The sequence below is a fragment of the Pelophylax lessonae genome (genome assembly GCF_965119305.1).
Source record: "Pelophylax lessonae genome assembly, chromosome: 3".
Lineage (NCBI taxonomy): Eukaryota > Metazoa > Chordata > Amphibia > Anura > Ranidae > Pelophylax > Pelophylax lessonae.
The window spans coordinates 186,322,261-186,338,132 of NC_138770.1; the positions used below are offsets into that span (position 1 = coordinate 186,322,261).

At 43.1% G+C, this 15,872-nt stretch overlaps 1 protein-coding gene across 1 annotated transcript in view; it reads left to right on the forward strand.

Annotated features, from left to right (window-relative positions):
* Positions 1-15,872, forward strand: part of LOC309551400 (uncharacterized protein) — a 54,461-nt gene that overhangs the window by 4,698 nt on the left and 33,891 nt on the right. The window contains exon 3 of the mRNA XM_082251973.1: positions 15,707-15,855. Within this exon, the coding sequence (XP_082108099.1) occupies positions 15,707-15,855 (149 nt within the window). The remainder of the gene's footprint in view (positions 1-15,706; positions 15,856-15,872) is intronic.

A 15,872-nucleotide genomic window follows, 5' to 3' on the forward strand; every position in this document is an offset into this window, starting at 1 on the left:
GAAGCCAACTAATCTTTTACCTCTTCCATCAGCTCATTTCCCACAGTTACAACCTTTTGTACCACCTGCCCCACCCTTTTAGATTGTAAACTCTTCTGAAAAGAGCCTTCTTAATCCTCTTGTATTTTATTGTATTGTAACAGTTTTGTCTCCCTTTTATATTGTAAGGCGCTGCGTAAACTGTTGGTGCTATATAAATCCTGTATTATAATAATAATCAGTGCCAAGGCAAATAGACTGGGTGACAAAGGGCATCCCTGCCTAGTGCCCATGGCCAAAGTGAAAGAGATTCTATCATTAGTGTGGACTCAGGCCCTAGGAGTCTTATACAGCACACCCAACCACTGGAAAAATCTGGAGCCAAAACCAAACCTAGGTAACACTCTCCAAAGAAAGGGGCACTCAACAGAATCAAAGGCCTTTTCCGTGTCCAAAGAGGCCACCACCCTTGTGTCAGCATTACCATGAGTGGCTGAAAGAGTGAGAAAGAGGTGACGGATATTTATGTCAGTGCCCTGTCAGAGAGATAGGCCTGTATGAGGCACAATCTTCAGGATCCTTACCTGGCTTGGGCACTAAAACAATAAGAGCTTAGAACAGGAGTCTGGTAGAGAATCTAAAGGTGTGAATTTTTTAAGTATAGATGATAGTCTAGGTGCCAATACTTCTTGGTAGCAGGAATAAAATTAGATGGGAATACCACTAGGCCCAGGGGCTTTGCCTGATTGGCGATTGTGACCAAGAGTGGTCTGAACCTCCTCCAGCGTAATATCTTTATCCAACCTATCTCTATCCTTGTCTTCGAGAACAGGAAATGCAACATGGTCTAAAAAGTCCGTTAGGGCAGCGATCTCGTAAGTCACTTTAGGGGAATAGAGAATCTTATAAAACTGGAGAAAACTGGAGTGATAGAGTCAAGCGTCATTACCATCTCTTCCTAATTCTGCCTATACGAGTAGCTGCAAATTGATGCTAACCATGCACGCAATCTTCCATTTTTATCACCATACTCAAATATCTGCTGGGCTGTGTTAGGTTTTTTTGAGTCTTTTCAACTCTATAAACTAAAAGTTCCCTGAGGACATGCGGCCAGGCCTGCTTCTGTCGTAAGCTCTTTTCCCGTTGCTCCAGAGTATGCACAGAATATTTTTTAATGGCGGCAATATGTGTAATATATTCTCCCCTCAACCATGCTTTGAAAGCGTCCTAGACCACTCAAGAATTAGCTGTTTCCTCATTGGAATGCCAGCAGTAGTATAATGCCTCTGGGAGTTCTTGTATTTTAGGGTCCATAATTCAGAACCTGGACAACCCCCATGCCAGCAGGTTTAGACAGTTGGAGAGTAATAAGGAGCAGAGCATGATCCGATAGTCCCCTGGAGAGGAGGTCTGCAGACACCGACCACCGAAGGACCTCCAACAATGTGAATGCTAGATCAATGCGCGAGAACATCCTGTAGCAGGTGACATGTGTATTCCCTATTAGATGGGTGAAAGTGTCTCCATACATCTGACAGGGCAAAAGCACTCACCCATTGAGGAAGGCCATAGGTCCATACAGAGGGGGATTGGAGTCTATCCAGGTCTGGGGATGAAACCAAATTAAAGTCCCCTGTAATTAACACATTAGAGACCCCATATGAGGTGACCATATGCATAACAGTATAAAGCAAAGCTACATCAGCTGGAGTTGACAGATATAGACCAACACTTATGAACAGAACACCAGAAATAATTGCATGTATCAGTACATAACGCCCCCCCAGAATTGGTTCTCACTTCTAGGAGCTGAAACTGCAGGGATCTGTGTATGAGGATACTGACCCCCCTAGCATAGTTTGAGTAAGTTGCATGATAATGAGCGCTGACCCAGGCTTTTTCAGACCAAATATGCGAGAGCCCAGCAAGTGGGTCTCTTGGATTATACAAATGTGAGGGGAGAATGTACGTGGAAAGTAAAAACCAAGAACCGTTTCACAGCAGAATTGAGGCCACGAACGTTCCATGAGATTACAGTAACTTTGGGCATTTAACATGGGAAGTATTAGAAAAATGGGGGGGGGGAGCAAAACCCCATCCCAGATACCTGCAGTAAACTTTAAATGCATCATCACTGTAAAACCAATAGCATCCTCAATAACATAAAGAGCAAAAACAAAGCAAACCTGAAGGAAAAAGAAGAACAATAGTAAATCAAAAACTGGAGAAACAAAAGCCATGCTCTCTCCACTCCCCCACCCCACCGAATCAAGAGCCCTGGATAAAGCATAAAACCCTGAACTTGTCCCAGCAGAACAGTTAACTTAACAGGAGGCGTGTGCCCAGAAACAAGGGCACAAAGTTATCTCCAAAACGTGGTATAGTGCAGACAAAAATTAAAGAAAAACCTTTAGGCCCCATGCACACAGGGCATCATAAAAACGAGCTCCAAAGCTGTTTCTTGATGCCAGAAAAAATCGGCATCAAAAACGCGCCTCAAGCTGCATTTTGCATTGGCGTCATAGTGCGTTTAGGCGCATCAGCGCTAACCAGCGTTTTTTGTACTAATCACAACCTTTTTCATAGATACACTCCCAAATTACCCAGAATTCCATAAAATATGTGAAATATCATGTGACTATGCCATTTTGTGAGGAGAAACTGAGGAGAGAGCATTTTACAGATTTTTGGGAGATTGTTTAATTGAGGAAAATGGATCTTGTGCTTCAAAAAATTGATGAAGCAATCCTGCTGATTGCTCTGCAAAGGATACGGTGAAAGGAGACAGATGAAGGAGGAGAGAAGCAGCAGTTTGCGTAGGTTCTGGATACATCCAATTGTATCCCAGCATCCTACGTTGGGGTACTTTCAGACCATGTACGCCCATCTTCGCATGCATCCTGAAAAATTTTATAACTTCACTAGAATGTCAGTGCCTGTCTTTGATGACCTGCTGGAGAGGCTCAGACCAAGACTGGAAAGGATGGACACCATGATGAGAAGCAGTGTGCCACCAGAGGAACGACTGCTTGTGACACTCCAGTAAGTGATATTTCTTTTGAAGGGGGGTTAGTGCCTGTTCACACATATGCAATGTCACACATTCCATGACATTGCATGCAATTTTTACCGCACTGCTATGCAAATCTCATGCGATGTTTGTTCATTGCGATTTCATCCAAACCGTTTGTATGGCTTATGTCACATCTCATTCATACAAAATGTATTGTATTGTATTGTTTTGACACTCACATTTTTTTTCTTTTAGGTTCCTTGCTACAGGACTAAGTTTTGTGTCCTTGCACCACCACTTTCTTCTTGGCGTCTCAACGGTGGGCAAGATAGTCAGAGAAAGTTGTGTGGCAATATGGGAGAAGCTGAATCAGGTTGTAATGCCGGAGCCAACAGAAGAACCCTGGGAAGAAGTGGTGGACGAGTTTTGGGAAAAAACTCAGTTTCCCAATTGTCTGGGTGCCCTGGATGGCAAACACATCAGGGTGAAGAAGCCTCCGCACTCAGGCTCGGCATATTACAACTACAAAAAATATTTCTCGGTATTTCTCCTGGTATTGGCTAATGCCAATCTGCAGTTCATAGTAGTCGATGTTGGAGCATACGGCAGCCAGGGTGATGCCCGCATATTTTGTGAGGTTGGCTACATGAAGGAAGGCTCAACATTCCAGCAAGCAGGCATTTACCTTTTACAGAGGAACCAAGCTCACCATTGGTCATGGTAGTAGACGAGGCCTTTGGACTGGCTGAAAATCTCATGAGGCCATACAGTGGCTATTGTCCCAGGGATGCCCAAAAAATATTCAATTATCGTCTCAGCCGTGCACAAGCTGCGTTGTTGAATGGGCTTTTGGAGTCTGCACAGCAAAATGGAGAATTTTACTAACTTATATGCAGCTTGATGTGGAGAATGCCATTAAGGTGGTCCATGCATTCTGTGTTCTCCACAACTTCCAGCGGGAGCGGGAGAGGGAGAGGAGCACCGTTGAACCGGAACCCCGAACGGGCACAGGTGATGGCCATTCGTAATCGGTTTGTCGATTTCTTCTTATCACCTGATGGAGAAGTTTTGTGGCAAAATGATTATGTTTAAAAAAAATGTGGTATCTTTCTTTCTAAGCTCTGCCTTCTTTAATTGTATTGTTTCTTGAAATAAAGCATTTTAAAATTTGGCAGTTCTTTTCATATCTCCCATTCCTTTAGTTCAGGTGTACCTTGTACCTTGTTGGGCTGTAAATACGCTTGCCCCAGGCAGAGGAAAAAGAGTCCATTTCTTCTGCATAAGGCAAGCGTATGATACCCCTTGTTGGGCTGCACATATGCTTGTCCCAGGCAGAGGAAAAGGCAAGAGTATGAAACCCGTATGCTAACATACTGCTGACGTGCACCATACCCCCCCCCAAAAAAAGACATACAAATTAATGTTTATTTAAATTAACAAAGATTTATTGGAGTAATAACAAAAAAAGGTCAACTCATAATTGCTCATATTGAAAAGCAGATTGGTCTGCAAGGCTCGGACGAGGTGATTGGGGATGGGAGAAAGTGGATTCGGGGTGGGAATGGGTAGGTTGGGGCAGGCGTTCGTTGCCAACGTCTTGAGGATAGTAGGCTCCATGGAAAGCAGAGGGTATGGGATCATTGTAGAAAGTTGAATGCCCTGAAGGAGGAGGAGGAGGAGGAGGAAATTCTGTGGAGAAATGGGGGGGGGGGGGGTATTAGGAAGGGTAAGAATGGGTAGGTGGTGGCTGCCGTCTAGGGTGCTGATATGAAGGGGGTGGTAGCGTTGCTGCAGTCCTGGGGGAAATTTTGAGATCCTGAAAAGCACTGTATGGATCGCTAGGTGGTGGCCCACCACTTAATTTTGCATTACAGTATTGCACAGCAATACCGTACATGCGATCCATACAGTGCTTCTCCTGGTCTCCCCCAAAGTCCTCCAGAATGTGGTACAGGTTGCGCAGGAATGAGGCTCGTGGGTTTAAAGGATCCAAGAATGGGTCTACACTGCGCCTCTCCTGCCGCACTTCCTGCAGCAGGGCTACCACCCTGTCCTCTGTTTCGACAGTGAATATGCCACCCCTCTGGCACTGATTGCGACCTTGACCGCGTACAATGCCACTGCCACGGCCACGAACCTCGCCTGGTTCTTCGTGTTCCTGATGGAGGCAGATCGAAACCACATCCTGGGCCCTAGATTTCTGTGAACAAAAATGAACATGTTCAGATTGGTACAGAAAGAGACATAATGGTCGGATAATTTTAACTGTACTGGGGATTGACTTTGTAGACTTGATAAGTTAGAGGATAGCACCTCTGTATCCGTGGCACTGGCACTTTCGGCACATGGAGCATCCACCTCCTCCTCGATACGCTCACTGCCGTCCGTAATGTTGGATGTTGTCCTAAAGAGAATAAAATGGGTAAAGATTTTGTACATTTTGGAATTTTTGTAGAATAGAGCAATGCACAAAGGGTATATGTGACATAAAAAAAAAAAAAACGTACTCTCTTGCGTTTTCTATCATGGCTCAACGCAAGAAAGTCAGATGGTGATAAAATAAATGTTGCTTTTTGGGCGGAGCTGCTGCTCCACTCCTCTGTGCCTTCTGAAGCTCTGTTAAATCCCTCCTGACTTGGTCGAGGAGGGATTTCCACCTACGTTCTAATGTTTTGCCTACAGAAAATTGAAAAAAGGGTTAATATGCTTTCTAAAAACACTACATAGCAAACATATCTTGCAATAAAACTTACTTCTGTCCTTTTTGGCTGAATTGCTCAGATGGGACCAGTCTGGTGTGAGAGCCATTGAAATTTCAGTCCATATCTTCGCCTTACAGAGGCGTTCATTATATGATGGGTGAGCTAAATCCCATAGCTCTGGATTGGCTTCAATGGCTGAAATCACTTCGGCCTGGGGAACATTAGCAGCAGCCATGCTCTGCTCTTGTCTCCTTCCACACTTCTCACAATGAGCAAAGGTCTCTTGGGTAATGTGGGCATGTATTTCCTGTTTTCCATGTGATTACAGTCACCAATCACATTTTTCTGTATTTCCTGGTTTTCAGGTCATTACAGTGACCAATCACATTTAAAAAAAAAAAAAAACGCTTGACACTGCTAAAAGCGCGTTATGCCGTGTTTAGCCACGTTTAGCAGCGTCGGGCGTTTTTTCAGCATGAAGCTGGAGCTCCAGAATGCATTGGTCCTGGTTTTTTTTGGAGCTGTAAAATGCCTATGCCACTTGGAGCTCCCAAAAGCTCTATGTGTGCATGAGGCAATAGAATAACATGGATGGGCGTTTTGCATCTGCAAAAAAAAAATGCCTGACGCTGCTAACAGCAGCTGCAAAAACGCCCTGTGTGCATAGGGCCTTAGTGTTTCCAACCAAAGACTTTTATATATTTTTACAGAAAATTTTGAATGCACCACCCCCAACTTGTTGGCAGATGTTAGTCTCCATTTAGGTTTTGCCCCTCCTGTAGTGATGTGGTGGGTGAAGATTGTTCCCTAAAAATGTCAGCTGTGGGTGGGGCCCAGAGTAGAGTGGGATATGGGAGAAGTTCACCCCTGTGCAGCACCATGTAATTTGGACTGGGCAGCACCAACAAGTGGGACAGTTGTGCATCATCCCAGAAGCAAGTGGAGTCACCTTGCCACCCCTGACCCTCTTCTGCAGATCTGTGGCGTGGTGTGGAGAGACCCTATGGGCTAAGACTGAGGAACCCTGCAGGAAGCTAAGTGATGCGAAGGACTTATGGTGGAAACATGGGAAGATGGCAAACACAATTGATGAGTGCTCTACACTGATTTGAATCCACTTTCAAGATGTTGATTAGGTACTGCTGGTGTTCTACACTATAGACTCTGTCAGTGATTCGGTGGAGATGTGGTGTTGTGACAGAGATGTCTTTGAGAGGAGTTGCAGTTAAAAAAGCTAAAAAAAGTAAAAAAGTAAAAAGTAAAGTAAAAAAGCTGTTGGAGTGGACATTCCTTTATTTCCAGTTGCGGGCTGGGAGGAAGTGTGGTATAAGATGGCACTATCTCCTTAGAAGCCAGGTAAGTGGTTGCCCTTCCTAGGAAGAAGCAGGGTTGGACCTGAGACAGCTTGTCGCCAACAGCTACGTTATCCAGGTCCCTTACAAACAGTTCAGTATTAGCTGCATTTTAAATAGCATTTCAGACTACTACTGCCATTTCTCATTTTTATTAATATTATTATTATTATTATTATTGTTGTTGGAATACAGAATTATATTTTGTGCAACAACTACTGTACATCAGTATTTAATAAAGATATATTCCTCAACCAGCAGATGGCAGTATTTATAAGTTTGTAGCTGCATCTATGATATGCCCTATGTCTTTTCACTGTATAAAGTTTCCTGTTTCCTATCTGCAGTTAACCAGCAAAGCTCATGTGCACTGTGCGCTGTTTGTTATGTAGGGCTATATACGGAATTTCTAACAATTATTTATTATAATATTATTGTTTTAGTATCTAAGCCCTATTAATTATGGGGACTAGGGTTTTTTTTTCACATACATTTGCAAATGACTTTCCCTTATCTCTCTTCCCCCCCCAAAATCATTAGTAATCTTACATAATTCAAGGTTATAGTCTCTTCGTATTTCCTTGTTTTAAATGTTTGTAGAGATGAACAAACGTGTGTGAGTTTGCGTTTCACCAAAATTGTGGGGAAAATCAAAGCATTTTTTATTGTTTCAGCAAAACAAGATTTTTTAAGGGGATCATTAGGTTTTAAACAGCTTTTCAGATAGGTGAGCTAATTATAGCTATCCTGGACCTGTTTTTGTGTCAAGTAAAGCAAAGCCTAACACTAACCGTAACACTTTGTTTGTAAACAAAGTCATGTGATGGCCAGAGCAACAGTGTGACACGGTAATCAAATGACTTTGCTGATAGTAAAAAACCCATGTCACGCAATGCCCATTTCTCAAAGCTAGAAGCATTGCGTTTTTGCAGCAAATTAGGTTCATAGAAATCACCTGTTTAAGGTGGGCTCAAGTAGGCCCCATACAGATGTTTAAAACTGAAGAACATCTAGTTCACAACTCTTATATTGATTACCATAGTGGAATTGGAATTTGGGATTGGCTTTGATCACATTATCTTTGTATGTACAAGACCACGATAGTAGGGTCCTAAATATTAACAGTCTTTGGAGTTACAGAAGTCCAAAATCATAATTTTTAGCATTTATTCCAAACAGTCCACCCAATACCAAAACAAGAAAAGCTATTTATGTGGCCTATTTCTTGGCTAAATTACTTTTTTCTGTAGTTCTCCTTATATTACAACTACCCATTATTGTATACTTTTTACTATGCATACTGTACTCTATGTCAGTTAACACTGACTTTTTTTGGATATACAAAGAACTAAAAACATTTTTTTTTAAAACGCAGGCTGATTTGTAAGCACATATTGACATTATGATACATAAGTTCTACTCTTCCAAGTTTTTAATAAAACATAATGATGGGTACGTCCTTTAGCTCAAGGCGTTTCGTTACAATAATCTCACTTCTTCAGAAGCAGATGCCCATTGTAAAATCTGAAAACCAAAAAACAGCTTCATAGATTATGTTCACAAATTCCCTCAAAACAGGGGAAGGGTGGAGATGGTGTTATAGATACAGTATCTCAAAAAAGTGAGTACACCCCTCACATTTTTGTAAATATTTTATTATATCTTTTCATGTGACAACACTGAAGAAATTAAACTTTGCTACAATGTAAAGTTGTGAGTGTACAGCTTGTATAACAATGTAAATTTGCAGTCCCCTCAAAATAACTCAACACGCAGCCATTAATGTCTAAACTGCTGTCAACAAAAGTGAGTATACCTCTAAGCAAAAAAGTCCAAATTGGGCCCAAAGTTTCAATATTTTGTGTGGCCACCATTATTTTCCAGCACTGCCTTAACCCTCTTGGGCATAGGGTTCGCCAGAGCTTCATAGGTTACCACTGGAGTTTTCTTCCACTCCTCCATGATGACATCACAAAGCTGGTGGATGTTAGAGACCTTGAACTCCTCCACCTTCCATTTGAGGATGCCCCACAGATGCTCAATAGGGTTTAGGTCTGGAGACATGCTTGGTCAGTTCATCTCCTTTACTCTTAGCTTCTTTCGCAAGGCAGTGGTCATCTTGAAGTTGTGTTTGGGGTCGTTATGTTGGAATACTGCCCTGCATCCCAGCCTCCGAAGGGAGGGGACCATGCTCTGCTTCAATATGTCACAGTACATGTTGGCATTCATGGTTCCCTCAATGAACTGTAGCTCCCTAGTGCCAGCAGCACTCATGCAGCCCCAGACCATGACACTTCCACCACCAAGCTTGACTGTAGGCAAGACACACTTGTCTTTGTACTCCTCCTGGTCTTTGTGCCACCACACATGCTTGACACCATCTGAACCAAATATGTTTATATTGGTCTCATCAGACCACAGGATATGGTTCCAGTAATCTATGTCCTTAGTCTGTTTGTCTTCAGCAAACTGCGGGCTTTCTTGTGCATCATCTTTAGAAGAGGCTTCCTTCTGGGACGACAGCCATGCAGACCAATTTGATGCAGTGTGCGGCGTTTGGTCTGAGCACTGACAGGCTGACCCCCACCCCTTCAACCTCTGCAGCAATACTGGCAGCACTCATATGTCTATTTCCCAAAGACAACCTCTGGATATGACGTTGAGCACATGCACTTAACTTCTTTGGTCGACCATGGGGAGGCCTGTTCTGAGTGTACCCTGTCCTGGTAATCCGCTGTATGGTCTTGGCCACCGTCCTTCAGCCGATTTTGAGGGTCTTGGCAATCTTCTTATAGCCTACGACATCTTTATGTAGAGCAACAATTCTTTTTTTAGATCCTCAGAGAGTTCTTTGCCACGAGGTGCCAGTGACCAGTATGAGAGAGTGAGAGCGATAACACCAAATTTAACCAACCTGCTCCCCATTCACACCTGAGACCTTGTAACATGACACCGGGGAGGGAAAATGGCTAACTGGGCCCAACTTAGACATTTTCACTTAGGGGTGTACTCACTTTTGTTGCCAGTGGTTTAGACATTAATGGGTGTGTGTTGAGTTATTTTGACAGGACAGCAAATTTACACTGTTATACAGGCTGTAAACTCACTACTTTACATTGTAGCAAAGTGTTATGTTCTTTAGTGTTGTCACAGGAAAAGATATAATAAAATATTTACAAAAATGTGAAGGGTGTACTGACTTTTGTGAGATATATATATATATATATATATATATATATATATATATATATATATCCATTAATAGAAAAATACTGAGAAACAAGCTGTATAACATGGCACCCCTAGGAGCAGTACCTAAAATTATATGCATGGGGTTAGAGAGCCTATTGCTAATCAAGAACAGGTAAAAAAGCCTATTAAACATAGACAAAGTGACCTGGGTGCAAAAAAAGTGAAAGCGAGTCCCAGAATATAGTACCCCTAGTGAAAATGGTGTCCATGTGCATAAGCAAATAGAATATCTTGCTATAAATATAATTACTAGAAAGAAAGAAAGAAAGAAAGAAAGAAAGAAAGAAAGAAAGAAAGAAAGAAAGAAAGAAAGAAAGAAAGAAAGAGAAAAAAAATAAATAAAAAGAAAAAAGAAAGAGAAAGAGAGCAAAGCTATAGTGTCTAGCACCACTTAACCACCTTGGCGGTAATCCCGAGCATGACTCGGGGTTGATTTTTCCTATCAGGAGCGGTAACCCCCGAGTCACGCTCGGGGTAGAGTTGCAGAGTGCCAGCGGAGCCCCCCTTGGCTCCCAGAAGCAATGCACTTACCTTGTCCCGGCGATCCAGCGATGTCCTTCGATCCGAACGCCGGGTGACCGGCGTCTGACTTCCTGGTTCCGTTCCCTGCGAGCAGAGGCGGCGCACGGGAGCGGAACTGGGCGGGAAATTTGAAAGTGAAACCAAATAAAAGAGGTGATACACTGTAATCTGAGAGGATTACACAGTATCACCACAGATAATTACACATCTGACAGTACAGTGCCCCTTCTTACAGTATACTTGTGATTTGTGCCCAAAAAAATATATATATTATGGCATCAAAAAAGCGCCAGTCTAAAGCGCTTTTGGACCAGCTGAGTGACAGCGGCAGCGACAGCGACCCAGAGGTGCTCGCGGAAGTGAGCGATAGCGAGTCATGCAGTGATTTGTCGTCTGACACTGACACTGACACGGATCTGGCAAGTGACAACGGCGATGACCCTGAACCTGACCTGAGCGATGTGCGCACTTGGTGCGCTATTGATTGCGATGCGGACCAGGTAGCGCCCCCAAGATTCCCGTTCACCGGATCACTTGGGATGAAGGTAGATGTCGAGCGTGACAATCCTCTGGCCTACCTGCAATTATTCCTCACTGAGGAGGTAATGGAAAAAATTGTCACGGAGACGAATCGCTACCAAGAGCAGCAATCTGCTACGCTGCATGCCAGGCTTTCCCGAAGCAGAAGGTGGGAACCGGTGACGAAAGAGGACATGTGGCTGTTTATGGGACTCCTCTTTCTTCAGGGGTTGGTGGGGAAACCGTTCCAAAAATGGTACTGGACCACCAACAGGTTACTGGCCCTTTGGCACCGTGATGTCTGAGTATCGCTTCTCCCTGATTATGAAGTATTTCCACTTCACGAACAATGAGGAGTTTGATGAGGCCACGCATCCTGCGCCCAAACTGAAAAAAATCTGGGAGGTATGGCAAATTATTGTGGGCAATTTCCAGCGGACCTACGTGCCAGAAAGGGACGTCAGTGTGGATGAGAGTTTGATGGCCTACAAGGGTCACCTAAGTTGGATTCAGTACATCGCATCCAAAAGAGCGCGGTTTGGCATCAAATCATATATGCTCTGCGAGTCATCCAGGGGGTACATATGGAATTCCGTAATTTACACCGGCAAAGGCACTAAATTCAACCCCAGGTACAGCGGCTATGGGATGGCCACATCATCCGTCCTGACACTTCTGGAGCCATTGCTGAACCAGGGATATTGTTTGACCACGGACAACTTCTATACCTCCCCGGAACTATATGATGTTTTGCTACAAAATAGAACCGACGCATATGGTGCCGTTCGGCCTAACTGTCGAGACATGCCATCTTTTTTTGCCAAAAAAAACCTAAAAACCGGAGAAATGGTTGCCTGGCAGAAGGGTAAGATGATGGCAATGAGATGGCGAGACAAGAACTTATGAGCACTGTGCACACTACCACCACGGTCCACACAAAATGTGGGACAGATGTGCTGAAACCACAGGTCGTGATTGACTATAACAAAACAATGGGAGGTGTCGACAGAGCCGATCAGGCCATGACCTTCTATCCCGCTGAACGAAAACAGCAAAAAAAATACTATAAAAAAATATTTAGACATCTTCTGGAACAATGTCTATGGAACGCTTACATCCTGCACAAAGCCAACAGTGACAACCCTCTTGTTGATTCCGAGTTTGTCTGGAAGGTGGCTGAGCAGATTTTTGTAAAGTACCAGACACCATCAGGAGTTGAAAATAGACCTGGACGTCGCGCTGTTGACGTGGTCAACCCAGAGCGTCTGACCGGCCGTCACTTTGCAGACTATATTCCGCCAACTGCAAAAAAGGCAGCACCGACCAGGGTGTGTGTTGTTTGCTGCTCGAAACGCGATAGAAATGGAAAGAAAGTCCGAATGGAAACCAGGTTCCATTGTCCTGACTGTGATGTTGGACTTTGTGTAGTTCCTTGTTTCAAGATTTATCACACGCAGCATGTGTATTGAATTTTCTTTCTTTGACAAATTTCCTTATTTACTGCATTATTGAATAAAATTACATTATTTATGAGATTATAATTCATGATTTTGTGTTTCAAAATTTATCACATCTGGGATATCTACTAGAGTCTTGTTTTGCTCAGGTTTAAGTCAGTAATTACTAAGAATTGTAGGCCTATAATACATAACACCAAATTTCCATGAAAATAATTGTACCGCTTTTGGTATAAACTACCAGACATAATCATACTGCCAGGGAGGTTAAGGAAATGTATGTAGTATTCAAATGAAGATACCAACAAACCAACAGACAGGGGGTTTATTTACTAAAACAGGAGAGTGCAAAATCTGGTGCAGTTCTGCATAGAAACCAATCAGCTTCCAGGTTTTTTGGTCAAAGCTTAATTGAACAAGCCTAAATTAAAAGCTGATCGGATACCATGCACATCTTCACCAGATTTTGCACTGTAAATTACCACTGATAAAATATAAAGCAAGAGTCAGAAGTTACCATGAAATGCACCATATGTATGCTGCTACAGGTATGGTGTAAAACAAAACTCAGGAATGGGCATAAAAGATCAGAAATTACCAAGTGTTGACATGTGTGAGTGAGCAATCATCCCAAACATGACTCCAGGTCCCACGGGAAGAGGAATAGAAAGCCCCCCCCCCCCCCCACCTGCCTCCCTAATATATTTCATCAGAAAGGGACCATGCCCTCCCAGCACCATCTAAGCCCCAAGGAATAAGGGCAAGATGGAGCCTGGGTCAAAGACCACACAAACACATGGGGATGACGCATGAGCATGCTTGCGCACGCACGGTGCCGGCATGCTGACGTTACTTGCGCAAATGCACGCAACATCATCATCAGCCAAAACAGACGGACAGTTGGTGGTGGAGAACATCGCAACTCCTGGAAAAAATGCCAGACCCCACGCAGCAACCCCACAGGAGATCACTCAAATGTTGCCTTTCAAAACACTGACTTAAGCCCCGTACACACGTACCGATCGTCGGCCGAACGATCGGCCGTCTTTTGTCCAGGGCTGTCGTGTCTGTTGAAAACTGCAAAAGACTGCACATGAATTTTGTCGGCCAACAGCAGCCGACTGCAGAAGTGATGTCATGTGATGGTTAACTTTCCGTGTGTTTTGTCTTTTCTGAGCATGCCCAGTCTTGCAAATCTGCTGTTTGTCGGCCGAATTCTGTACTGACTGGCGAACAATCGGCCGTTCTGGTGTTGGCCTACAAAAATTTTAAAGCATGCACATCAGATTCTTTTCGGCCGAAAGTGCGCTGTCGGCTGTCGGAAGCATCATACTAACAAGCCTACAATCGGCCGATCGGTCGTCGGCCGAATATTTACGGCCGACAATCGGTACGTGTGTACGGGCCTTTAGTAAACAGATATCATCCAATGTCATATATGTTAACACACCTTGGCTGAATGGGCAAAATACCAATCTCACTGTGGAGAACAATATAATAGATTCATCACATTGATTATATCAATATAATCAGTACTAATAGGCAATATAAAATCATCATATCAGTTACAGTATATCATAACCACTTAAGGACCGAAAGGTTTTACCCTCTTAATTGCGCGGTTGTGCAAAGCTGTACCCAAATACAATTGATGTCCTTTTTTCCCCACAAATAGAGCTTTCTTTTGGTGGTATTTGATAATCTCTGCAGTTTTTGTTTTTTGCGATAAAAAACAAAAAAACTAAAGTTTAGGCCAATATGTATTCTGCCGCATATTTTTTGTAAAAGAAATCCTAATAAGTGTAAATTGATTGGTTTGTGCAAAAGTGTTTGCGTCTACAAACTAGGGAATAGATTTATGTCATTTCAATTTTTTTTTACTAGTAATGGCGGCGATCAACAATTTTTTTTTATCGGGACTGCGACATTGAGGCTGACAGATCAGACTTCTCATAGACACTTTTGACACTTTTGAGGGGACCAGTGACTTTACTACAGTAATCAGTGCTAAACAATATGCATTGTTACTGTACTAATGACACTGGCAGGGAAGGGGTTAAAACCAGGGGCGATCAAAGGGGGTAAGTATGCTACTAGGGAGTGCTTTCTAACTGTGTGGGGGATGTGCTCAACAGATGAACACATAGACCTGTGTTCCTAAATAGTAGGAACACAGGATCCCTGTGTTCATCTGTGACAGAACGGCAGTCTGCTTTGTTTACATAGGTAGACCGCCGTTCTGTCTCCATGGGGAGTGATTGCAGGTGGCCGGCGGACATCGCGTCTGCCAGTCCTGCTGACTGGCTCCCCGTCTGGCCAATAAGCGAGTGTGCATGCCTCCAGTGGTGCGCACGCCCCCCACTGTCTATTACACAAAGTGACGTATAGGTACATCATTTCACATAATAGAGCCGACCTGCCGCAGTAAAACTACAGCGGCTGGTCGGCAAGTGGTTAACCTAAAAATACTCCAATATTAATAAATTAAGATAAATGGCCCCGGTATGCATATTAGTTAATTAGGCAGGTTAAATAGGTAATTAGGCACCAGAGCACCAAAAAATAATTTTATGCAAATGTTGTACCTCATTAAAAGTCCCATGTAAAATGTTCTTATTTCTTATTACTCGTGCGTCACCCTCTGATTTCCTATATCTCAGGAAAACTCAGACACTACTTTTGTTTTTTTTTTGTTTTTTTGTTTCCAGGTCGCCAGTAGACCTTAGTTAGTGTAAAACATTTCATGGTGAGGAAGAAATTTAGAATCTGGTAAGGAGATCTAGCTGTGCACAATAGTCCAGTGAAAAACCTTATAAACTCAATTATAAATATAAGAAAATGTACAGATTACCAGAATCAAAATTGCTTCTTCTAATAACATTAATACACGGTCTCTTTCCATCACTGTAGGCTATATTGTTGGAGCTGAACGGAAGAACCTCCTATCCATTTGTAAAATTAGAAGCTATAGATTGTGGGATGGATGTATGGTCGGTGGAGAGGCTGGGAAAAGCCATAAGATGCAGCCAGTTAACATCTGTAACCTTGGATTACAATGAGTAAGACCCTCACCTAT